At 46.8% G+C, this 25,215-nt stretch overlaps 1 protein-coding gene across 1 annotated transcript in view; it reads right to left on the reverse strand.

Annotated features, from left to right (window-relative positions):
- Positions 1-20,247, reverse strand: part of LOC144157791 (putative thiopurine S-methyltransferase) — a 33,195-nt gene extending 12,948 nt beyond the window's left edge. Inside the window, exons 1-5 of the mRNA XM_077688550.1 lie at positions 20,006-20,247; positions 18,480-18,572; positions 9,132-9,261; positions 7,026-7,078; positions 5,568-5,642 (exon numbers count right to left, since the gene is read on the reverse strand). Coding sequence (XP_077544676.1) covers positions 5,568-5,642; positions 7,026-7,078; positions 9,132-9,261; positions 18,480-18,572; positions 20,006-20,097 — 443 coding nt within the window. The 5' untranslated portion in view covers positions 20,098-20,247. The remainder of the gene's footprint in view (positions 1-5,567; positions 5,643-7,025; positions 7,079-9,131; positions 9,262-18,479; positions 18,573-20,005) is intronic.
- Between the last annotated feature and the right edge of the window lie 4,968 nt (positions 20,248-25,215).

Below are 25,215 nucleotides of genomic sequence, written 5' to 3' on the forward strand. Positions count from 1 at the left end.
CCTTGCTCACCCCCCCACCCCATGGCCTCTCCTTTAATAAAGTGTTTTACTCACTCTACTCGAGTAGGGATAACTTGTATGGGATCCACACTACACAAAACACGTTGCAAAAATAGAGCACCTCCAACGGCTCGCAGCGTGATTATTTCTTTCTGTTCACACAGTCAGATGATCTATTAAGAACATGTTAAAAGGAGGGTGTCGAACCGAAACCGAACCGAACCGAAAACCGGAACTGAACCGGTATTTTTGCTGGAACTGATCCCGAACCAGAACCGTTATTTTTTGAGCACGCTGAAGCCGAACCGGAATTGAACAGAAAAAAGAAATAACGGTTACCGGTTCATGCCAAGACGGTTCGACCCTCCGTTGTTGATATTGCACAGTCAATGCAATTTAGGCCTTTTTTTTCTTTCGTGTACCATCAACTTCGTGCCCACTCGCGCACTTTCCCCTCCAAACAATTGAACATTATCACGCTTTATGTAACAACAGGGGAAAGCATCAGCACCAATGTTGCAATGGCCTATTGCTGCTCGAAGAGCGAGCGTAGTACAAGCTGACGAAACGAAATGTCATTCTCGGTAGCCTGCAGCGGATATAAAACGACTTTGCCCTTCCCTAGCTGCGACTTTATTGGAGCAATCAGGCTGCAGGAGTGCTCCACTGCGCAACAGCGAAAGCCCACACCCGATGTGTGCAAATGTTTTTGCATTTAATAATTTGTTTAAAAGGTCCAACACCTTCAAATTGTTAATATTTGACAAGTGTGACCGCAGGAGCTGCTCAGTGGCTAAGCCGTTTGCTGCTGACCACAAGTGGCCTCGATCTCCCTTCCCCACAACCGTTTTTCTGAAGTAGAGGTAAATCGAGAACGTCCGTGTGTCGAGATTTTAATCCCCGTTTAATATCACCAGCTAGTTAAAATAAGTCTGCCGGCCTACAACTAAAAGTTCGACTCCAAGCATAGATATAGCACGGGGTATCGAATGCGCCAGTTTTTTTTAAGTGTGTTTACACGGAAAACAACAAAAAAGAAAAGGCGAATCATGTTGTTTTAAAATTTTACGCGAAAAGTAAGGAAAACCGAATAAGTAAAAAAAGCAGTGGATATTGCTCTATACGTTTCTTTGCCCTGCCTTTCCAAACGAAACGTATCATCAATGCGAAGGAAGTGAGTTCCATGGTCAGTTTTTGAGTAGAGTAGAGTGGATAAGTTCCGTTCGTTTTTTACAGATACAAATAACAACAGATATGTCATAGAAAACTGTAAAGGTGCGCACCTAATCCTTTGGCAAAAAACTGCAGCCATCGACCTTCTCTGGAAGCAGAAACAGTAAAAAAGCAGATGACACGTGCAGAAAGGCAGGCCGGTATTTCAGACTGCCCCATTCGCCCAGCGATCATCTTTTCGGCTTGTTCTGCAGTTTTGCCTGTCTCAGATCTGCGTTTTTTCGGAAGGTGCTCTTGTACTGACTTCCCAACTCGCTTCATTACTTCTACTGCTACTCGTTCACGAGGGGAGTACTGGTGTGGACGAATTAAAGAGCCTCTGCCCAAAAAAGTCCCATCTCCCGCTCCGCTCGTCAAATTTCCCTTTGATTTTGTAACAGCATACTCTGTTATAAGATTCCGAAATGTAGCACACCAAACGATGGGCGGGTGTCAGGCGGTACGATGACATACTGATTGTAATGCACACATCCGGTATAGCTATCGCAAAAGCAATTGCAGTGGTCAGAGCAATAATGCAGTGACTGAGCGTTAACAAAAGCTTTCTTTTAACAAAAGTGTGGCTAACACATTCGATAAGGTGACAGCTAACAAATTATTCAGGGCGACCAAATATTCTAATTCATTTTTAGTATTTATGTGCCTGTTGTAGGATTTTTCTGTTGTGTTACAAATATAAAAAAAATGGGCGCCATTGGTATTAGACGCTGGTATTTGAACGCGCCATTACGCAAGCATAAATTTAAGGCTTCAAGGTTAGCGTGATCAACGATTCCATAGCGACGATTGCGATTTAAACAAAAAAGGAAAGGGCAGAAAATATGTCCCACCATCATATCTCTGGGCGGTGCCTTTATGAATAGTCGCTAGGACAACATAAAGTCTGGGCGGAAAAGTAGGTGGTAAATCGTCGCCACTTCATCTGTTTTTCTAATATCTTGTAATTGTTTAAAGTTTCCATTGCGATTGCGCCACTTTCCTTGGGGAACAGCGGCATTTTGAATTTTTGTTTGTATATTGATTTGAAGGTCGTTTTAAGATTTAAACTACTAAATGTTTTTTTTTCTAATTTCAGTGACAATTCAACTCATCGAACCGGTTCGCGAACCGGTTCTGTACGTGATTTTGTCGAACCGGAACTTATGCGGAACGAAATGATTTCGCCTGAACCAGAATCGTAACTGAACCGGTATTATCTTCCGTTCGGCACACTGGTTAAAAAGCTCTAGTTAGTTTCACTCGAGAAACAACCGCACATTACCAGGCTCAAGTTTCTGTACCTGCTGTTATCAGTGAAGCTGTTTAAGTCTGAGTTTAGTCCGGTGGTGCTAGCAAAAAAAATACAACGAAGAAACTTGGCCCCTTTCAAAGGCGCCACTTCCGCGCCTGCTCGAGGGTGAGCACAAATGGCATATGTGTATTCACCCCATTCTAAAGGTGATAGTCTTTCCTGGGCTACTAAAACACCCAGCTTGCACTAGTAGTGCAAGACTGGAGAAACATCAGAGCTGGTTCCGACGTGTTAGATAACTGTGTCCGGCACCTCACATTAAACTAACATGACGGCATTCAGCTATACTTCGACAAATACAGACCAGGTCAGTTCCCACTCGTGACATCATACACAAATTCCGTAAAATGGAGGGTACCCCACAATGCCCACACTGCGAAGAATAACCGGTCACGTGTCACACTTTTCACTCGCACATAAAATCTCGCCCTGCCACCGATACCTCATGCGCCTTTCGCCAAGTGGGAGGAGTGGCTGGGCGACTCAAACGCGCTAAGACAGCGACAGCTGGTGGAACTGGCAGACTTGGCCATCAGCTCCGTTGATTTGATTGATTGTGGGGTTTAACGCGCCGACGCAACGCAGGCGATGAGGCGCGCCGTAGTGGAGGGCTCCGGATTAATTTTGACCACCTGGGGATCTTTATCGTGCGCCGAAATCTCGTACACACGGGCGTTTTTGCTTTTCGCCTCCATCAGAAAAGCGCCGCCGCGGCCGGGAATCGAACCCGCGACCTCGTGCTCAGCAGCGCAACGCCTTAGCCACTGAGCCACCGCGGCGGGTCGGCCATCAGCTCCGTACCCGGAGTCCCAGACTAGGGGCACCTTCTGTTAATAAAATTATCTCTCTCTCTTTCCCTTCGTCGGAGACACTGCTGTTCCACCTCACACGAATTCCCGAACTTGCCGCTAAAAGTTCTCTATGACTGGCAGGCCCGGATAGTTTTGTCCGCAGGCCTTTCACATTTCTCCCAAAGTATACCGCGTTAGCACGCGCCAGAACATGCGGACACCGCCTTCGCGAACTCGGCGTCTGCAGCGTGAACGCGTCTGTGCTTCTCAAATCCGGGGCTAACGCACGTGAGCGGGCGAGCAGCAGAGGATGCGAGAGACGACGCCACGAACTCCGGGCAGAGTGCTCTCGAAGGTCCAGCTGGCCGACGTCGGGCGCTCCTCACGAGGCACACGCCCACGTGGGCACGCTATTTTTGACAGCAGTGCTATTTAAGGAGACACAAATTCGTCCGGCGAGCACAGAAAAACCCGAGGAGCCTGGCACGACCCTTACGCAGTGGCTTTAGCAAAACGAAAACCTAGTGCACGTGAGCGCGTGCCTCGCGGAGACAGCCCGGCGTTGTCTAGGTTTGCGCGTGGGTCCCGCCTTCGTCGTGGTCGTCGTGTAGCAATCAGAGTAGAAAAGGGCCGCCAAGCCGAAGACGATGACGACGAATCTGTCAAGCCATCCCTTAACAATCCACGCGTGGAGAAGGCCACAGGACCAGCTTACGAAGAAGTGGAGGACTGCCAAGACGAGGACGTGCTACAAAACGATTTGCCCTACGTGGCTGTGCCGTCGGAAGACAAGGACGAAAGGGATGATGACGATTGCTACTGAATAAATCACTTTATGTATTTTGGTGGTCTTTGCTATACAGTGCCATCTAAAACGGCTTTGCACTGCTGGGGTCCGGCTACTCCCTCTCTACTGGGATCCCCTGTCAGCGTGGGAGAGAAGCTAGGCCGAGCCCCAGCTATACTGTTTCTACACCCTAGAACCTCGAGTACAAGCTGTGCCAATTTTTTCTAAGTATTTTTGCGAGCTCCTTACATGGCTCAAATGAATGCGAAAGCCTGGCCGACTACGGGCGCTTCTCACGAGGCCCACGCTAACATGAGCTCGGTATTTTTCATAGTATTTTCTTATGTAACGATCGACGGCGGAACTAAAAGTTTAAACAGCTGTGGTCTTAGAATTGTCATCTATTTATTCGGCGGAGGTTCCGATAAGATAAGTTACAACCGTTTTGTGTAACCACATTCCTCCCATCAATTCCTATGTATGGAGAGCACACAATAATTGCCTAACATGCACTACTTTACTTTGAGCATAACTAATGTTTGACAAGTATACTGAAAATCGGCATGATGAAGGGGTAGTCTTATCGGCCAGTTGTCATACAATTGGTTTTGAGATAGTCTTGATGAAACAAGAGCTACAGGTGTAGCAGCCGATTGTCAAATACAGTTGAACCTTTTTCTTTCGAACACTGATTAAGCCAATTATCGGATATAGAGAACTAAATACTAAGTTGCTTTCTCACGCTTCAATTCTATGGCAGCTATTCTTTTATAACGAAACCGAAACTTCGAGGACCACGCGATATTGGCTACAACGAAGCAATATTTCGTTCCAGCGAGGCTTAAAACGCGACAACTATTATATCAAAAAGCACAATTAAAAAAAGTGGGACAAAACAACCACTTTTAAGTAGCTTGAAAAACTGCACAAGTAGAGAAGACAATTTGTTGCGGGGATACGGTGAAAAAGTTAATTCCGCTCAGACTGTCAAAAGCCACCAGGCAAGGGCCATATCCTCTTTTAAGCCAATTAGTACGCAGGCCTGTCTTGCGGAACGAACTTTTTTCTGTTGTAATTTCACGATCTCACGTTCCTGTCTGTTTAGTTTGAAATTGCACAAGGAGACAGATAAGGATTACCTCGTTTATAGTCGGTTCTAAGTCTAGAACATTGCGTTTTTTATCGGGGATTGTTGCGCGAGCCAGATTTCCGACCTATTAGAGCCGATTTTTACCTCTTTGGTTCCAACGAATATCGGACATAATGGACTAATTTACCGCCCCGATACTACTCCATTGTAACAAGGTCCGGCTGTAATTTATTTTTATGTAGGGATATAATATATGAAACACGACTTTACATATCATCATAGAACGTTGCGCCCGTTATTACCCTCAGTGAACGCTTTCAAGCCGTACGAGGGGATCATAAGTTAGTACGCTTAAGATTGACAAGATTGACTTACTTTGCCCTGTCGTCCTCTGGGACGGCCGTAAATCCAGATCTGTCCCACACGATGTCAAAGAGGCCGGCGCATTCCCTAAGGGCGAACAAAAATTCATTTACGGTCTTTTGTGGTGTTTAGGTCGTAAAAAACTGGTTATACATATATTCCTCTTTCGTAGGAAGGCTCCTTAATTGTGACATGCAAAGCTGCCGTCTTCCTGTTTACTTCTTTGTTGCTTATTTTGCTTTATTGGTTATTTTTTTACTGCTTACTTACTTTTTGATAGCTCCGCTAATTCGATTTGATCCACCATACTCCAAAATATTATGTTCTGGCGCTTTGCGATAAGCTCCTTTGGTTATTGAGTTAATTTTCCAGTTTGTTTCCTACATTCTGCTTCTGCAATAGTCGCTGCTGACTCAGTGATTGGTGTTGTTAGGGGTTCATTTAGGGTGTCAACACTGTCCTCGTTCTTACCTTCTGAAAGCACAAATTTGCGCTAATGGTTTTTTTTTTTAACTCCTGCGTTCTGTCTCTGACTGACTTGATGCTGGGTTTCTTACTTTTTCAAGTTTCCTTCTTTACCTTTTGAGATTTAGCCTTACTTTGCACCTAACCATCCTATGGTTACTGCACCGAATCTTGCGAGCAGTGGGAGATACTCGTGTCCAGCTGTCGAACTAAGGACCACCTCGTGGTTGTGGCCAGGGCAATGGTAGCCCTGACAGCACGTTAACTCCTGGACTAAGGAACCACACTTACATTATTTCTTAATAGGGATTTCTTTTCCCTCTTTCCGCCAACTCGGACCACAAGTCCGCATTGCAAGTAACCCTACTACTTGAACGCGCTTGACAAAACGTTCCTGGGCCCAGCGCACTGTTTCGCAGTGAATAGGTGGGGGAGATGGTCTTTCCACACGCAACTATGCCTTTCCGTAATAGCGAAGCCCTCCTCCGTATATTGCTCCGGGAAGCTTTTCGTGTGCATGACAGGAAATCTGTACCCGCGTTCGTTCGATTTGTCGCTTACTTTGTCCGTCAAGGACTACAGTCTACTGACCGAGCAGAAAGGGTCTCATCTACTTAATCTTATGTGTAGATAGATCCAAGTAAAACAGATTGTCTCCTTTACACCCGCCTTTATTAAAATCCTCTTGCAACACAACAAGGAGACAGATTTTTTTCTGCGGGAATAGGTGTGAACTCTTCCAAACTCTGCTAATTGTCGGACAGGGGTATGCTGATGAAAAGAAGCAGCGTTATCGTAACTCAAAGACTACAGCGAGTAGTGATTCCTGGTTATCCTCCGCTCACACATGCTGGCGGAGTAGCAGCCTTAGGAACAACTGCTGGTATTTTGTTTGCTGCAGTAACGTTTGAGCAGGAGATATTGCCCTGAACAGGCTCAAATGTCACGCCATTGTGAGCAGAGCCATCACTATGGGCAGAGTTGGAAGCCAGGGTATTGCCTTACCTTCTGAAGTCAAAGAAATTGCAGACAAATACTCGCAGTCGCTGGTCAGGAGTCTGAGTAAAAAGCAGTACGAAATTTACACAGAAACAATTACCCAAGTTTTCTAAGATATGCGAAGCATGTTTGAAGACTCACAACGTCAGTTCCAAGAACAATGGGATATAGTTCCTGCACCTTTACCGTGGGTCACGTTAGCGTTATATCCAGCGTCCAGGTTCGAGCAAGCGTAATTATCGGTATTTCGCCCTAGCCGACAGCGCCCGCCAAAGTATTGCGAAGCTTTTTACCCCTGCCCCTTAAGGAGTTTGTCGCGACCGTTGGTGTCAACAGAAAATTTCCGGGAACAAATAAAAGAAGTTACTGCCATTACCAGTAATCGAACCTGGAGCGAATACAGAAACGGAGCGAGACCCCGTTGTCTTACCGATTGAGCTAGGAGCCCAGGCGCCGACGGGGGAGACAAACGGTACACTCGCTGAGCCCATGTGCAGGTTTACCCCCTGCGTTCTCGCTCGATGCCACGTGATAGAGTCACGCGACCTCTAACGCCGCTGTGCACTCCATTCACGGCGGGCGTAGCGGCCATGTGCGAGCCTTGTGCATGCGCTAGGAGTCCGTAAAAATAAAGGAAGCTCACACCAATGCATGGCTTCTCACTTCTCCGCCGTCCCTGCCGCCGATCCCGCCGCCTTCGTCGGCGGCGGCAGAGACGGAGAAGGGAGATCATCTAACACTGGGTTTGAGCTTCCTTTGATTTTATAAAAAAGAGTTTCCACTCATGTGTTTCACCAATACAACTCAACCAACCATCGTTCGTGAAGCATGTATTGATTTAATCTTAGCAAAGAATACCTTTTTTAAGTAATAAAGGATGTGGTTAAGTGCATTTCACTTGTCTGGTTTCACTCTTTGTAGGGCCACGTGTGTGAATCTAAGTAACGTCGCATGGGTATTCGTTGTGGGTGTCGTTTACAGCTGTGCTGTCTAACTAGATTGATTGGTGTTTTGGCGTACATTGTCTTTTCCGTTTGTTTTTCTCGTGTTTCCCACCGCTCGTGCCAGCGCGGGGAAACGATTTGACTACACGCAAGAAATCGACGCATAAACCTGTTGGGGTTCCCTAAGATATCATTCCCATGTAAAAGACTGGCGGAATATTAATTTCCAACAGGAAAGATTACTAGCACGCCAGAATGGGGCCTTTCCCAGTGGCGCGGGAAATACAGGAAGGGAAGGCAAGGTCACTAGCATTGTAGCTGGAAATTTTTGCTACTCGAGTAGGGCGGGGGCAGAGAGCTGCAGAAAGTATGGTGCTCACTAAGATGGCGTTTAAAAAAACAGCGAAAATACACGAAGGCACAAGTGAACGAAAGGACAATACACTCGCTAGTTTTTTTTTTTTTTTCAGAGCGTCTGGCTGCCCCAACTGGCCCAGCAAGCTACACTTCTACAAATATTGCATTTTGTGCAAGGTCAGTATGAGGAGTGACGAGCCATTAATCAAGGAAATGATCGCGGGCCGCCAAATCTAAGACATATATGAAAGTTCTTCTAGGACCCCTTTACTTTGTAACGTATGTAACATTTACCTAACATCATTATATGCAGCTTTGATTGCTTATAATGTTGTTTTTAACTACAACAGATTACCTCCGGACAGCAGCTTACTCCAAGGCTGTCGTCGAACACAGTTGCTGATCAAGCCGCGCAGCTGCTCATCACTGGCTTGAAAGACGGTGTTATGGCATTAAATGTCGTACAATGTACCCCCAAACCCAAGGTCACTGCATGTAGGCTAATGCACATGAACCAGAATTGTCAATGCGTTATTGTGTTAACGTGATCTTCAATGATGCAGCTATTTATTAGCCAAGCGTTCTGTATACACAAATGCATAAAAAAACATGTACGCAACCCAACGCACATCTGGAGTCATGCATGAAAGTTCTGATAGGATAAAAGGAAAAGCTTTTCAGTGACATTACGGGTTTATTTTTTCAAAGTCACTGCTTCTGTAAAGATTAACGGGCGATCGTTACGAGACAGAGAATTAATTCACTAATTTACAGACCACGCACGCAATGTGCATATCAACGCAGCAGTTACCTGTAAGATCTTGCAGTTGATGTGCGGACACGTGGTCTCTTGAATCTCGAGGTCGTTCTCCGAGAAATACTCCCGGACGCACTCCTCGACGAACTCCACGCCGACCACATTGTGGCCAAGGTCCAGAAACCTGCTCGTTCAAGACATCCAAAGCAACAATTAATCAGCTTGGCTCTTAAAACTACATTGTTTAGTCTAAAGCTATCCCTCTTGTTTTTGCGCCTCCGAGATACAAAAGCTCCGCAGCATCACAACACTTAAACTTGAAAATTTTTAATGAAGATACCTTCAAGCTTGTTTATAGAGCTACGGTTGGTGCCGATTAACATCCAAATGTTGCTTGCGTAACGCTTTTCAAATTCTCATGTATATTCCCAGGAGCCTACCGCATTAGTGTCGATATTCGACACGCCTATATCGAACTAATAGCTGTGTGAAACGTTTGCAGCAGACATCCCTGACGGCTACCGCACCACACTTACACCAGAAAGGGCACCAGAATGGTTGCAAAATTCTAGGGACCACAGGCGTCGATCGCTCACGTGATGGATCCGAGGTAAAATATCGACGGAGAAGTAGCCTGCGTTAATAGTGGTGCCATGTAAGGGCAGTTAAAATGCTTTGTACGGGGCGCACAGATTTTATAATACGATAGTGTTTCTTGGGCTACTTAAACCGGGAAATTTTGGTCTGTCTGCATTACTGCCTGTCTGTCCCTCGATTAAACCACCCTGCCGAGAGTTACAAATGTTCTCAAACGACAAGTTCATATAGAAAAAAAACTTTCTATACCACTAAATGTGGTGCCACACTTCTCACTTGTCAAAATTCTTGAGTAAAAAAAGCAATCTTTTCGCATTTTTAGCGCGTTATATGCCTGCGGGAGAAGCACGGGGAGCGTTTTCCAATGGACGCAGTAGGCGTCCGTCAAGCGTGTATTAAATTATTTCTTTTGCAGTGCGCAGCCAGAAGTGGCGAAGACCGGATACGCCGAGCGGAACGCGTTCCGCTCCCCGCTAGCAGACGACGCTCGCTTTCCTAGCGCAACTCGCAACCGCAGCGCCGCGGTGGCGAGAGTCGCGGCCGGCCGCCTTCTCTCCATGGCCGCGGCGGGGAGATACGAAACTGAAACTAAAGCGTGGCAAACTGTTCGCATAACGACGCAGTGAAACATCCCCCTCGCGAGGGGCACGATCAAATGCAGAGCATTTCCGGGGGCGCACGACATTAAGTAGTTTGCGTTACGTTAATGTTGTTGCACTTGTGGCAACTGCTGACGAGAGGGCGCTCGTCAGCAGTCAAATTGGCAGCCTCGGCGCACGTTGAGTCCGAGAGAGTGGAGAGAGTGTCCTTGAAACGTGCCTGGGCGCGCTATCGAATGTTGATCGCGCCGATAGCGAAACGTCTGAGCCGGGCATGTCGAGGCGAGCGATGCAGACAACTACGGACGCCAAGAACGGGTGACATCGTCAGTTAAAGAAGGCTCTGCATTTAAAAATACATTAGGCCTGTTGGGGGCGAACCATCAATATATAACTGGTTTTTGCACTGCTCGTTTAACAGACAAAAGATGTGTGCTTGATATTCGCGGTAGCAATTAAAAAAAATACGCGGTGAAAACAATGTTTGACACAAAAATACAGAAGTGCTCGAGGCCACAAGAGGGAACTCGTGGCGGCATTCCAACTTCATTAGTACTGAAAGGTTGAAATATATAGCACACCAGCAGTGGAACGCGGGAAAACTGAATTATCTGCAACGAATGCCGCCGCACCTGGAAACGAACCGGCAACCAATGAACCAATAGACAATAATTAGGGTAACACATCGGATACCAAGAGATGCGTATAGAAGAAAGGAAAGGCAAATAACACGACTGAGGGATGAAATACGGAACTTCGGGGCTAAACTGTGGACTCGAGTAGCGCAGGAGAAGAGCGGTTGGTGGTCATTGGGAAAGGCCTTCGTCCTGAAGTGGACCTGAGCAGCCTGATGGGAATGATGATGATGATGATGATGATGATGATTTAACGTCCACCGTGTTTATCGCGGTAGGAGCGAGACGGGAAGGGAACAGCGTGAACGGTGCGCGGGAAAGAGAAGAGAGGCATTTACGTGGCAGCGGCGGCGGTAGGATATTGTCTTTTGAGAACATTTGCAGCGAAGTGACCAGATACGCGCCCATTTTTTATGGTGCGATGAGGTTTATTTCATTAGCTTCCCTATTTCAATTTTAATTCTTGCAACCGAAATGCTGAAGTCAACATTCCGAAGCATGAATATGGAAATTCCATTACCCGATTCTATGGCTACCAACATTCTTTACAAAATTCGAGACCTCCCTCACGAAGGGTTCAAGATACCAGTGGTCTGGCTGGACTCCTTGCTCGCACACATGGAGGGGACGGAAACCATTCGCCGCATAATGCTGCCAGGGAGTGTTTCAACAATCCTGCCATGGTTCCCACGTCCATCCAAGAACGACCTAACCCCAAGAGGCACGCCAATTGCACTAGCAGCAAAAATACCTTTGAATTAGGAACCTCAGCCGGCGACGGCTTGCCGACTCCTCACCACTCGGTTTTCTTGCTCCTCTGCAGTCCCCGCCAAGAACAGCAGAAATCTCTGCCAATAACGCCTACCCTGACTCGGCATACACTCCGGACGTCATCTTCAAATGGACAACGCATAGGCACCTTGGTAGTCATCTGTTCCCCTACTGTGGCAGCAACAATACACCGAACCTTTTCCACTTCATCTGGGCATGTTCATCTTATTCAACTGACCGCGACCGCGACTTACAATTCAAGTACGCCCGACGACTTCTGAAGAACATGTTCAACATCTCAGGAGCAACCGCCAAATTTTACAGCCAATTACAGAATTCGGTCTTGACACAGGTCTCTATAAAGTAGTATGATGGTAGATCGTTCAGCCACTCTCTAGATTCCCCCAGAAACAGACCCTTTGTCGCTCCTGTACGGATTATTTTGGATACCCCGATGATGGTCGTATTAGAGTGTCCTCGCCACAACTTTGACTGTTCATATCGTGCTAAGTGAACGCTCACACTACAGTGAAAAGACTTTATATGAACCATCTTCCCTTACCCTTTTTCCCATGTCCCGCAAGAAGGCCTATTGGCCTCCCCGTATAATAAACTCATCCATTTTATTCCTCTTCCTACTTCTCTTCTTCCTCTTCTTCTTCAACAGAACGTTGTGGCTCGTATACACGAAGGAAGATTGATCGTAACCGGCGATCAAAGTAGTTCTTCATTGCTTGCTTCTCTTTAAGTTAAGAATGAATCACAGTCATATATTCGTAAAACTCAATTTACCTATAATATTAACAAAACCTTGCACAAATATTCTTTCCGGGGCCTGCCTTCCTAGCATATACGAGTTCGCATGTTTATCATAGAAGCCCTATGGCCAAGAACTCTGCTGAAGCGCCTGTTGATAATAAATTGTGTTTTCTAAAGCGAAGTGTCTAGGGCGCCGTCCTGCGATATTTTAATATCTAAGACTATGTTAGCACTGGGCTGAGCGTCTGCCGTTATGTTGCGTAGGTTCTCCCTTAACTTGCAGATGCCAATACCGGTGGTTCGTGTCCGGCTAAGCAACCTTCAGTTTTTTATCTTGAGTTAGAGAAACAATTTTCTTGGCTCATATTAGTTGTTCCAGAGTTTTTAAAGTTTGCTATCTGGAAATATTAGTTAATCAAAGGCTGGGTTTTAACCAAAGGTTAGGCAAGATTATTCTTATTTCCTGTTTAGGTTACGTCAGGCTTTGTTAGGTCAGGCCTTTGGTTAGGCTTTGAAATCGCCTTTGTACACTGATTCAAAGTAATGTTTCAAACTCTTATACACCACTTGCGCGGAATTACGTGCAAGAAGACTCTCCCCGCAAAACAAACAGCGGCGAGTAGGCGCAGACTACGTGGTCTCTAAATGCACGTCCTGCCGTTGCCAAATATCTCCGCTGGCGGGTGGTCCAAACTGATGTGCTGTACGTCTGTTCACCTATTTTTAGTGACAACTTTCCTAGATAAGACGTGGAGACGGAAGAGGAAGAAGAATTTCTTGCCCGCATTTCTCCCACGCTACCAGTCCTTTTCTTTCTCGGTTTAACTCTTCCGACTTATCACTGTCGTCGGCCATTTAACTTTTTGTAAGGCGTTCCTATAACGTCGACTCATAACTTATGGCAAACAACCAGGCTAACTGCCGTATTCTGTGTTCGGAATGTGTCATTGGTGAAACAGGAAGATTATCATCATCATCGCCAAGTAAGGCACGCGCAAAGAAGAAGCGGCGTCAGACTGAAACGAACGTGTGCCCATGGTCCTTGGTTTTTCGCCACCCGAAATAATATGCCTCAACTGACCGAGAAGAAACTGTTCCCATGCCTTTCCCCGAAGAGTTTCATGATCGTCGACATCGAAACCAGCGAAGGTTTTGACTGCGAAGAGGCCTTCGGAAGCGGTCACTTCCAAAACCGCATTGTCCTCTTCACAGCCATCGCCAATTTTGTCATGCTTACCCACGCAATTGCCTTCCCGCTCATCTCGACCGATATCGACCACTGGTGCAGGCAGCCCACTGGCTGGAATCTCTCCGCCAACACGTGGAAAAGCATCGCCATTCCCCTCAAGCCGGATGGGCGGTACAGCCAATGCACCGTCTACGCCAACCCGAAGACCCCAACGACACCAAAGTCATGGAGTGCGATGCTTGGGACTACGACCTCGAACGGGTCCACACAAGTATCGTCAGTGAGTGGAACATGGTGTGCAACCGGCATTCAGTGAAGCTGCTCGGCCACGCTGCATTCATGGCCGGTTCCATAGTATTCCTTCTGCCTTCGGGCTACATCGCAGACACCTTCGGCCGATTGCCGGTAGTCCTGGGATCTGCACTGTTTTGATGGTGGCCACCCCGGCCAGTTGTTTTGCATCGTCATACCCCGTGTACTTAGGGACCAGGTTCCTCCTCTCCGGGTGCACCATCTCGCTTTACGCAGTGACAGGTACCATGCTGGCAGAGGCGGCCTCGTGCGCACGACGATCGACCTTATTGTCCGTGGCCCTCCTGATGGGCCACTTGCTGGCCGATACCTGGGCTGTTATCCTGAAATGGGTGCGGCCCTTCCACTGGTTTCACATTCAGCTGCTCATTGTGGCACCCACGCTTCTTGTCCCAGTCTTGCTCCTTCTCGCAACGGAGTCTCCTCGGTGGCTTATTGCCAGCCGAAGGCTCGAAGCGGTGGGTCACGTCATGCGCAGAGCCACAGAGTTGAATCGTGCCCAGAGCGACGGCGTCACTCTCCTTCTGGAAAGGGTTGAACGCAGACTCAAGACCGAAATTGGCATGGATGTAAGGACAGCACGGGCCACGGACATGGCAAAAGTTGCGCGACATCGAGCGGCGATCATGTTTTAGTCTTTGTTTTGCGTTATCGTAGCATACCGCTCGTTGCTTCTTTTACGGGTCAGAAAGAGCACAGTATTTCCGTGGATGGACTGGGCTTCAATATGCGCCAACGTCCTTGCATACTGCTTCGTGTTGAAGTTTGGCAACTTGACTGACAGGACAAAGCTCATTGCCATAGCCTTCCTGAACATTGGCACCCTGTCTCTAGTTGGAAGCGTTGCTGCACTCGCCGCCATCTGGGTATCATCGTTACACGTCGTCAGCAGTGTCGTGCTCGTCCTGCCGGAGGCCACTTCCAACGCCACGATATTTCTCAACACTGTCTACGTCATCGAACTCTTCCCGACCCCAATTCGGGCCGTTGCAGTGTGCTTGTCCTTTGTAGGCTCTCGCTTGGGCGGTACAGTCGGCTTTTTTTTTGCCATTGCTCACAAGAATCAACCGCGAGGACCTTGCCTTTGTGCTTATCGCATCAGTGGAGTATTCTGCCGCCTATTGCTTCCAATACTTGCCGCAAGAGTACGGCACCTACGCGAGGCTGGCAGAAGCTGATCCCACGCTCTCGCCTTCGATGGACAGCAGACGATTTATGAGCCTGGTAGATGCGATAAAGTGCTCACTCTCACCGCTGCGTCTTAACAAGAAATCCCCAAAGAACTCTCCGAAGAAACGCTGAACTCGCACTCCATAGTTACTTTTCTTTTGGCAGCGACTGTTCTATCTGACGCGTGACACTTATCCGTGCGTCTGATTTCCCAACCCCCCGATCGCATTGAGAATGATATAGTCGTACTAAATTTCTGTTGGTGAATTGCATTTCTCGTGTGCACGCACTCGGTATGTCCCCCGAAGCGAGATAAATTAGTTTCGCATAACAGGGCATTCCGTACAAATTATGCCGATGTAATTCATTTTTATCAGCCCCTCTTCAAGCGTTCAACATTATTTTGGCTGTATTTTCTGAGGATTGTTGCTTCAGCACCTGAATACCTCTGGTTACACAGCGTGGGCTCTGTTGTATAATATTTTAGGTAAATAAACTCGCTCACTTAGTATTTTACTTAACAAATTTTTGTGTTTGTGTTTAGCGTTTCATTGTCAGAAGGCGCCCAAAAAATTTACGTCCGTTATACAGTCATAGCGCGATGAATGAGCGGCTTGCGGGGGGAGTTGCCTCCGTTTAGACGATAGAAAGCCAAGAGAAAACTGCATAATGCATGGCGAGCAGATGACAGCGATGATAGGGGTAGCGGCATTTTGGCGTGCTACCAACATGACAGTTCGAACGGGCAGAGCGACGCTCTCAGCCGAGCCTGGGAGGCACTATGACTCCGCTCGCCTAAGGTCTAGAATTCATGACTAGACGCACACTCCTTCAATGCTTTTCTAGTCATGAATCTCTTCCGTCACGCTGTAAGAGACCTTGGTGTGCTGCCCATGGAAGCCGCGGCGCGGCGCTGAAGTGATCGGAATTAGAGATGTACAGAGATGTACAGGGCTGAGGAATTGAACATCAGAAAGGAAAATTCGTACGATTATTCCCAGGGCAGTGCTTTGCTTTTTGAGGCTAGAGCACGTTGCCTGCGAACTGAGATTTTTGTGGGGAAGTATTGACAAAATGGTGGGGTATGCGTGGTCAACAGAAAAGAAACAGAAACTATACGGCACATAGTGTTAGAATGTGAGGGTATTTATCCAAATCTACATGAAGGAAATATTGCCCTTCCACAAGCCCTATATAGGATTTAAGGGTATCACAGAGGAAGTTAACTTCAAGGCTGTACAGGGGACGAAAAGAAGATTAGATTGCTGGTGGACGAAAAGCAGAGAGGGGAATATTGCCTAGGAAAAAAAAAGTATTTTGTGCATAATAGGGTTTTATGCCTGGCCTAAGCAGCGCTAGTATTAAACAGAGAGTGTAAAACATGGGCATATTAGTCCTTTTTGGTAAGATGACATGTCATCACCCCGCTACAAAGGGGAAACCAATAGCAATCATTATCATCATCATCTGAAGCCGGGGAAGTGGTCGGAGGGCGTTGGACAGCGAACGGACGATCACCGCATTATCACCAGTGCACTTTCCTTTACGTGTCGTGGGCTGCTGAAATGGACTTGGCATTTTGTGAGTGAGGAAAAATTTGGTGTGAACAGACATGCAGTTACTGAGTTCCTGCCTGCCCATCTGGCTACAGAGGAAAGGCCGAAAAACGTTGCTATTAATTGGCCTGTGCCTCCACAGCCAGGACCGTGTAACGCCCCGCGTTCCATAAAGATGAAAATTTGGCGGAAGTACCACCTCTAAGTTATATTAGCATAAATGAAGATAATTTGTTGGACAGAGTTTTCAAAAACATAAAAAACAGAAAACAGATTTTTACGAAAATCACCCAACGAGATAAAACATATGCCTCCTATACATTTCCCCCCAAAACCAAACAATGCGCAAAGAAGTCCGCAAAAGAACGTCAGAAAGCGTGTGTATTCAAAATACAGTCATATTTGGCTGTAAGGAACTGACACTCTTGACAAGTGGCATAAGAATGCTGCGCATTATTCTCTGAATTTCTGCAGATTTTGTAGCTCTCCTTCTGACGCCGAGATCGAAGCGTACCATTTTCCGAAAAAGGTTAGCGAATTGAGGTTTTATTTACTGCACATCAGCGTTTGTGAAAAATGAAGGAAGGTCTCACTAATGGGTAAGTCTTAAGGTAGCGAAGCTGTACGAAACCTTCACGACCATCACGAACGTATAGTCTACGATTCCAGCCGATTTGCTTCTTCACTGCCCCAAAGCCCGGGACGAATTGCAAAGTATGATTACCGCACTGGACAAGCAGAATAGAATCATGGTTTAAAAATTAGTATGCGGAAAACTATATTACTGCTTAATAACCTCGGGAGAGCGCAGAGGTTTGGATAGGTGTCGAGGCAGTGGAGGTGGTAAGCGAATATATCTACTTAGGCCAAGTGGTGACCCCGGATCCCAACCATGAGGCCGAGATAATTAGAAAGATTAGAATGGGGTGGAGTGCATTCGGCCGGGATTCTCAGATAATGAATGGCAGCCTACCATTGTCCCTGAAGAGGAGATTGAACGTCTGCATCTCACCGGTACTTCTTTACGGGGCAGAAACTTAGAGGCTCACTAAGAGGGTCCAACTAAAATTGAGGACGACTCAGCGAGCAATGGAACGGAAGATGATAGGTGTAACATTAGGGACAAGAAGAGAGCGGAGTGGGTCAGGGAAAAAACGCGTGTTAAGTACGTATTAGTAGATATTAAGAAGAAATGGACGTGTGCAGAGCATGCAATACCAAGGCAAGATTAACGTTGGCCATTAATGGTAACAGATTGGACCCCTAGAGAAGGCAAGCGTGGCAGGAGGCGGCAGAAAGTTAGATGGGCAGATGATCAACAAGTTTGAGGGGATAAATTGGTCGCAGTTAGCACAGGACCGGTATAATTGGAGATTAATGGGAGAGGCCTTTGCCCTGCAGTGAGCGTAGATAGGCTGGTGATTATTATTATTATTATTATTATTATTATTATTATTATTATTATTATTATTATTATTATTATTATTATTAATATTATTATTATTATTATGATGTGAAAGGGAAAATCACTCGCGGTGGCCGGGATTGAACCTGCGTCCCTCGCGTTATGATGCCGGCGTTTATGGAGTTGCTCCATTTCGACTTGGTCGGGGCGGTTTGGAAAACTCAGGCGACAACCAAACAATTCATCACGACAAAGCTTCGCGTTCAGCCATCGTCGTCGTTACAGAGAGGAGGCCATGATTTTTTTACATGCTATCTTTTTAGTCACTCTAAGATCTGCTTGCAGGGTATAAACGCAAATGGTGCCGCGTTACTGGAACAGCATCTACCCCAAACGGGCACCAACTCACCACTTCAGTTCGTGTGCTTTTCCGCAGAAGGGAATGAACACTCGCGCCTGCTTCTTTCCGGCCAGTATAACGTCCTTGTTATCCAGAAGAAGGCTGCGGGAAATTCAAAATTACGCACAAATGTCAAGTAATTGCATAACGTTAGAATGAAGTCAGAACGAAAGGAACGAATCCTGTAAGCGCACCAACCTTTAACCACGGAAGCATTGAGCGGGTCACTTGTGGGAAGGGATGGCACGCCTTTTCGTGAGTGCGTACGCCTTTGACTATGCCCAATAGGTTGGAGGAAAAAGCTGCTTTACGCCTTAGAAGATCCTGCTACAAAAAAAATCAGGCAAGCTAGCACAGACGCGCAAGAATTAAATGGGGAATCGGTTTTAGGTGAAAACTGACGGACACTAAGTTGAGTTTTCGTATCGTTGTGGTGTCGTAGTTGATGTCGGCGGCAGGAAATTTCAATGGCCCTATGTTGGGCAAGGCCACATTGAGCTCGTCGTTTTGGGCGACGCTTTCGTTCGCCACTCTGCAAGAGCGACTTAGAGTTTCTAGCGGATGCTTTGCCCGCCGAGCCTCTCGAAGCGCGTCCTCTTCCTCGGGCGTGCGAACTATCCGCGACTGGGCCTTGTGAAGGTCAATGATCGGCTACAGCAGCTTCGACATCGAAGTCGCGGCTCTTCAACGGTACAGAGCGCAGGGGCACGACCACACGAGGACGAACGAACGAAGGGCGAACGAGGGGCAAGTGTTGCCACGATGCGGCGAACGCTGGAGTTTTTCATGTTGACAAATCTCCTTAATTAAGTGGGTATGTTTGGCTTGCCGAACATGTGCTCGATGCACACGGCGAACGCTAGATCTTTTTGCTCAATATTTACTAATCTTTCTAAGTGGGTGAGCTGTTGCGTATTAAAAGGAGGAGAAGGAGGTAGCCTTTATTGTGGCAAGAAGACTATACGTCAAGTGGGAAAAGGGAGAGTAGAAGGTGGGGGTGTTTGCAAATTGGGACATCTTAAATGCGGACAGTTCGACCCAAAACAGCTGGGCTCCTTGAGAAGGCTGGAGAGGCCGTATCGGGTGAGGAGAGCAGGCTCACGACTTTAAACTGCTCGCGCTAGACCGCTTTTCAGAGAAAAATTCGGAATTAAAGCCAGCATGGAGGTTTCCAGTATCGAGGGTCGATGTAAAGAGAGGTTGTGTTTGGAGGACGCTTAAAAACGCTATTTTGGGTTACCGGCACTTTAGATTATGGTGTTTAACGCGTTGAAGCTACACTTGGGCAATGATGCTCGCCGTAGTAAAGGGCTCGTGACTAATTTCGACCGTCAGGGGATTCTTAACGTGCGCATAAATCTCAACCCGCGGGCGTTTTCGCTTTTCGCCTCCATCTGAAAAGCAGTAACCGCGGCCTGGGTCGAACCCGCGCCCATGGGCTATCCAGCTCAACGCCTTAGCCACTGAACCACCGCCGTGGGTTTAGCGGCACTTCTGTTGTGATCAATGTTGCTCGCTCCGAAACTGGTACTTACTCCAAAACTCCATCGGTTTGCCAGACTGCGCGTCCTTGCTGCCACGCGTTGAGCCAGTATTCCTCGCCGTCGTTCTCTGGTGCGCCGTACATGACTGCTCCAATGCTTCCTGCTCGAAGCTGCCGTGAAATGCCTCTGATCAGAGCGTGGAGAGGATAGTGAGGCTCAAGCTGGCAAACCAGGTGATCGCGTCCGGTGCCGGCAACCGCGGCGGATCCAGTTTGCAAAGCAAAAACGAAAAGCTGTGAAATGGAAAGAAAAAAAAACAGATCCCGTTGAACACTTCCTCCAACTGCCGGAAATGGGAGGCTAGAAGTGAAACAACACCGCCGTAGAGACAGTGGATAGTGATCTGACATGGTCGGGGTGGGTTGAGGTGAGACGGGAAATAAATAATTACTTTTCTTCGTTTTGTTGTAAGTTTTATGAGGATGCACTTTTGTGTCAGCGGTGTGGAGGGCGCTGAACTTTTTCGGCCACTCATACCGCGGCTTTCTTCCTCTGTTCACGCTTGAAATAGAACGAGGCGTTGACTCCCCGGCTCTGCTGTATCCGGCTATATGTTATTTCATGAAAAATTTCGCCACTGCCACACTGCGCTTGTTTTCTGTGCTGTGGCGCCAAAGCTTTGCGACTACCGCTCGCCCTCCCTCAGCGCACCCTGGCGTCACGTGGTCATCTTTACAGTTCGCTTACACTTCCTCTCCCCACTTCTTTACTCTGCCCTTTCTTCCAGACGGCGTTCAGGAACATCTCTTGATGCAGGCAAACATCGTTACACGATAACGTGTTTCCAACTTTCCACGCATAAACGATGCTGTTTTACGAAATGCGAACTCATTGGCTGCCTAATGCGGCCAACACGTTGCTGTGGAAAAACACTCTGGATTGCGAATCGCTATCCAGCGCACTGGCGGCTCAGTTGCAGAGCCACAAGGACACGAATAAGGTACCTCCATATGGTAGCCCTGCCATGCTCGTAGAATTCCTTTGGCTGTTAATTTTCCAGCCAGCATCCTCTGAAACGACTTCGCGAACAATATCTTCACCTTCCACACCATATTCCCTCATGACAAGAGCTTCAGGCGACCGGGAAGCCAGTGTGGCCCACCAGTACGGTGGGCCCAGGGTTCACGGTTAACACCTCCGGCTGGCTGGTACAGACAAAACAAAGCAGTAAAATCACGTATAGTCGACTCACTGGAAATATTTTGATATTCTGGTGTAGCCTGTAACTTCACAGATCCTTTTAGCACAAAACTGGACCCCAACAAGAAAAATATCTAGTGAAAACTGGCCATAAGGAGGGAGCTGACACGAGCACGTCCTCTCTACCGCACCCCTTGAGGGCTTCAGCCCAAGAACAGGTTCCATGCGAAATAAAATTCTTTTAACAGCAGAGCTGTTGTAGCCTGCCGTAATGTATGTCGCGTAAAGCGTTAAAAATACCAAAAATATGGCGAGCGGCAATTGAGCGCGTGCCTTGTTGCGACCGATCAGCGTCCCCGGTATACGAGCTTTGAACGCCTTACCGAGACAACTTGGAGGTAACGCTCTCTCGATTTCCCCAGCAGAAACTGACGGCAGTCTACAATGGCGAGGATGAGCTTGCAGGATGCTTAGACACTCCGTATAATGGTTTTTATCAGGAACGCGACGATATCGATGAATATGATGATGACTACTACTAGCAGAGTGCGGCTGCGACGGCACATGTAAATAAACAATATCAAACTTGTATAAATGCGTGATGATGTGTCCTTTATTGCTCAGGTAGAAAGAGATCCGGTAGCTTCGCTACGGTTCAAGCCTTGCGCGACTGAGGGCAAGGTTTCCTAGTTTTTTCTTCAGCTTCATGTTACCGGCAACTAGTGAAAGTGAAATATCACACATTGAAGATGCCTTCCCACTGAGAAATGCATTTTTTAATACGGCAACCCTTTGGAAACCGAAACCCCGCTGAAATACTTGGAGCAAAGAACTCATACCCTCATGTTTGGTCAAGTTAGGCAATAATTGTAGGTTCTTCGGTGATTGCTCTAAACTATGGAAGCATATTTCAGCTTATACCATTTACAGTGATAAAGGCAGATAGTTTAAAGTTGGGTATGCAAGTTGTCTCTTAGCCCATGTCTCAGACCACAGTTTTTGAAAATCCGTTGACGAGACGTCAGTGATAAGTTCACTCCTATTCAAAATGTTTATTTTTGTCATTCTTGTGTTTCATTAGGGCCCGAATAGCGGAAATAAAATGTATTATTTTTGTAAGAAGTTGTGAGGATAACTGACTCATCAAAATTTTTCACAACGCCTTATGCATTATTGCAACATAGCAAAGTCAGTTGTTAAGTGTAGCCCTTCGAGATTATTGGTCAGCTGGTTCGCTGATTGTTCACTGGCTTGCCTAAACCATAACACGTGGCGTGAGAAATTTGAACCCACCGAGTGATAATGGAAAATTACGGCCTAAAACAAGGGCACCTAAAACCGTACGACAGGATGTTCATCCAGATTACTATAGCCAGCAGGGACATTAGGTACATGTTCATTTTTACCACTAAAGAATGCACAAGAAATAGGAACAAGTGTGGCATTTTGGGAGGCTTCACATTTCGAGAAACGGCGGCACAGACGGAAATTATTAATCCAAGCATAAAGTTAGAGACCTTAACCGCCAAACACATTGATTAAATTTTACCGAACGCAACTAGGTTGTTGGTCAGTGCTTTGTGTGTCACCTGGTTTGGGGATGAGTGTAGATTTAATATGAGAAGTGAGAAATTTAGCGCACCGTTCAATAAAATATCCTTGCGATCTGGATTAACAGGTTCAGCGCCCGTGAAAGGAAGTACGGCGGATGCCGAAAAAGCACTGTAAAAGCGCTCATTAAATTGATGCGGGCAAACAGTAGAATCGCTCCAAGGCTTGCGATGGCGTTCTCTGAAAAATACTGACAAATGGGTACTAAAGCACACTTTTCCGGCCCCTTTCATAGCTTCGTAGTGGGAAGTACGGCGTTGCTTTGATCGGGAGTTGGTGCACCATTTATAGCAAATCCTATCAATAGTTTATTTCATGGGGTGCTTTATTGGCCGTTTTTTGACGTTTCATTCCCCCTGTGTGTTTGCCCGTGTCAATAACCGTGTGTACGTTTCCGTATCCGAACAACGGTGCACGCGTGGCCGGTGTCATTGTGGAAGTGCCGGAGGCACATGCTTTAAAAAAAAAAAGACTTTGTACAAATAAACGTTTTCTGGAGCGAACTTGTGCCCGCATTAACTTCAACAAAACATAAGCGGCAAAGAAGTAGTCAACAAAGTGACGTGCACAGACGGACGTCGGCGAATCGAATGCCACGTTGTTTGCTCTCCACGCATTCATCTGTATTCGTCTCGCTTCTGGCAACGTTGGGCTAGGTCCGGGGCACTCTCGATGAGACAGGAACAGTGTCTCATCACTTTCAAAATTCTGAAGTGCGAGAAGCTTTTACGGTCGCTCCCGTAGCCAAACCCGGCCCCCTATACTCCTGAAGCAGTAATTACAACTACTCGGCCACAGGCAACTGCACAAAGCGAATAATAATTGCTTGTTTTGTTTTGACCTTATGTGATTGGCTCAACGGCACAAGAAAATTTCTTCTTAGCTTGATAGAATTCAGCTCGCTTTTAAACAGCAGGAATATGAAAATACATGTGCTACTTGGCTACGGCGCGAAAACGACAGAGAGAGAGAAGGAGGCGTGAGGGTGCGGCGTTAAATATTTTATTGCTGGTGTTCATTGCTCGCAACGGTGATTGCCCTGCCATGCGCCCCCTTCTGCTCTATCTTTGTCAATTTCAATCTACCCAAGTGGGCATTACTATTCCGCTCAACCTTATACTTCAGTAAGTACGCACTGCTCCCGCTTGAAACCCATAGCCACGAACATGCATGACTCGGAACACATATTCACACAGGTGACTAACAAAGAATTGCTACGGCAATGATTTACTAGTGTATCTGAAAGACGATCTGTTTCAAGCCAGTAGAGATATTACAGTGGAAATATTACAGCTTTTTTTCTTGTTTTGTATTTAAAACTGGTGCAGCGCATGTTCCGTTTATTGCCACAGTCACCACTCCTTCGAAAATTGGGCTTGCCGAAATACTGCAACCGCATTGCTCTGCGCCTAAAATCTGTCGCTACAGGGGATTCAACATGTTCTTTTCTCTGGTGTTAGCCTTATCGTTTCGCGTGTATTGTTGGTATCGTGACTCAATTTTCTAAGCTGTGCCATTTCTTTCGGGGTGTAAGGTGTGCCTGACGCGCCTTGGAACGTTTTACGGGGCCCGTACCCCCATTAAAGTGTCCCGTCATAGTCGAGAAGGGAAAAATGAGTCATTGGAGCGTTATTTGCTTAAAACCAAAATGGCTGGCTAGAAAACTAGCCACTGTCATCTTGTGATCGCTGCCATTTAAACAAGCAATTTAATTGTCCTTGCTGCTGTTGGTATTACGCTATTACCATCCATGCCTTCTTTTGGGGGATCTGTGGCCCTACGCGTGATGAAAGGGGCTGTTGATTATTTCAACTGGGCAGTGAAGCTCAAGTTTTTTTAATGCTATTAATCGGTACCGTCACATACTCGTTGCTACATACATTTACATCCTACTACCATGATGCGTAAAACGGCGCTGCTGATAGGGGGCTATCAGCGGAGCAACGGGCCAATGCCGTCTGTATAACATTGCCTAACGCGTGAGCGAAAAATGGCCAAACAGCCACTCCCCTGCTGCTCTCTCCTACCCTTTCCCGCTCCGCAGCCATAGAGAAAGAAATACTGGTAAGAGTGGACACTCCCATAGAGCCCTGCGGCCGAATGACTGTACTGTAGTGTAGCGCACCGAGCGGACGGAGAGCCAAACTACTAACCATACTTTCGTTCACTTTCGGTTTCGGTTTCGCGGACACCGATTTTGGCGGGTAGTTTGAAGGACTGGAAAGCGCTGCTCACGGCGACGGGCATCGGTACAGTATTCGGACGCTTTCATGCAATAATTAGTGTTTATTTGAATAAATCATTCTCAGGCTTAATGCCCGTATGCTTTTACAAAAAAAAAAAACCTTTTTCTGAAAACGTGAAATTGCAATTTACAGTACCACTCACACTTGGTTAAGAATTCTGTCGCGTGTTCAAATGTTGCCAAGACACATAAAAGAGACGCATCA

This window comes from Haemaphysalis longicornis, unplaced genomic scaffold (genome assembly GCF_048455015.1).
Source record: "Haemaphysalis longicornis isolate Haplotype H1 unplaced genomic scaffold, Haemaphysalis longicornis Haplotype H1 scaffold_10, whole genome shotgun sequence".
Classification (NCBI taxonomy): domain Eukaryota; kingdom Metazoa; phylum Arthropoda; class Arachnida; order Ixodida; family Ixodidae; genus Haemaphysalis; species Haemaphysalis longicornis.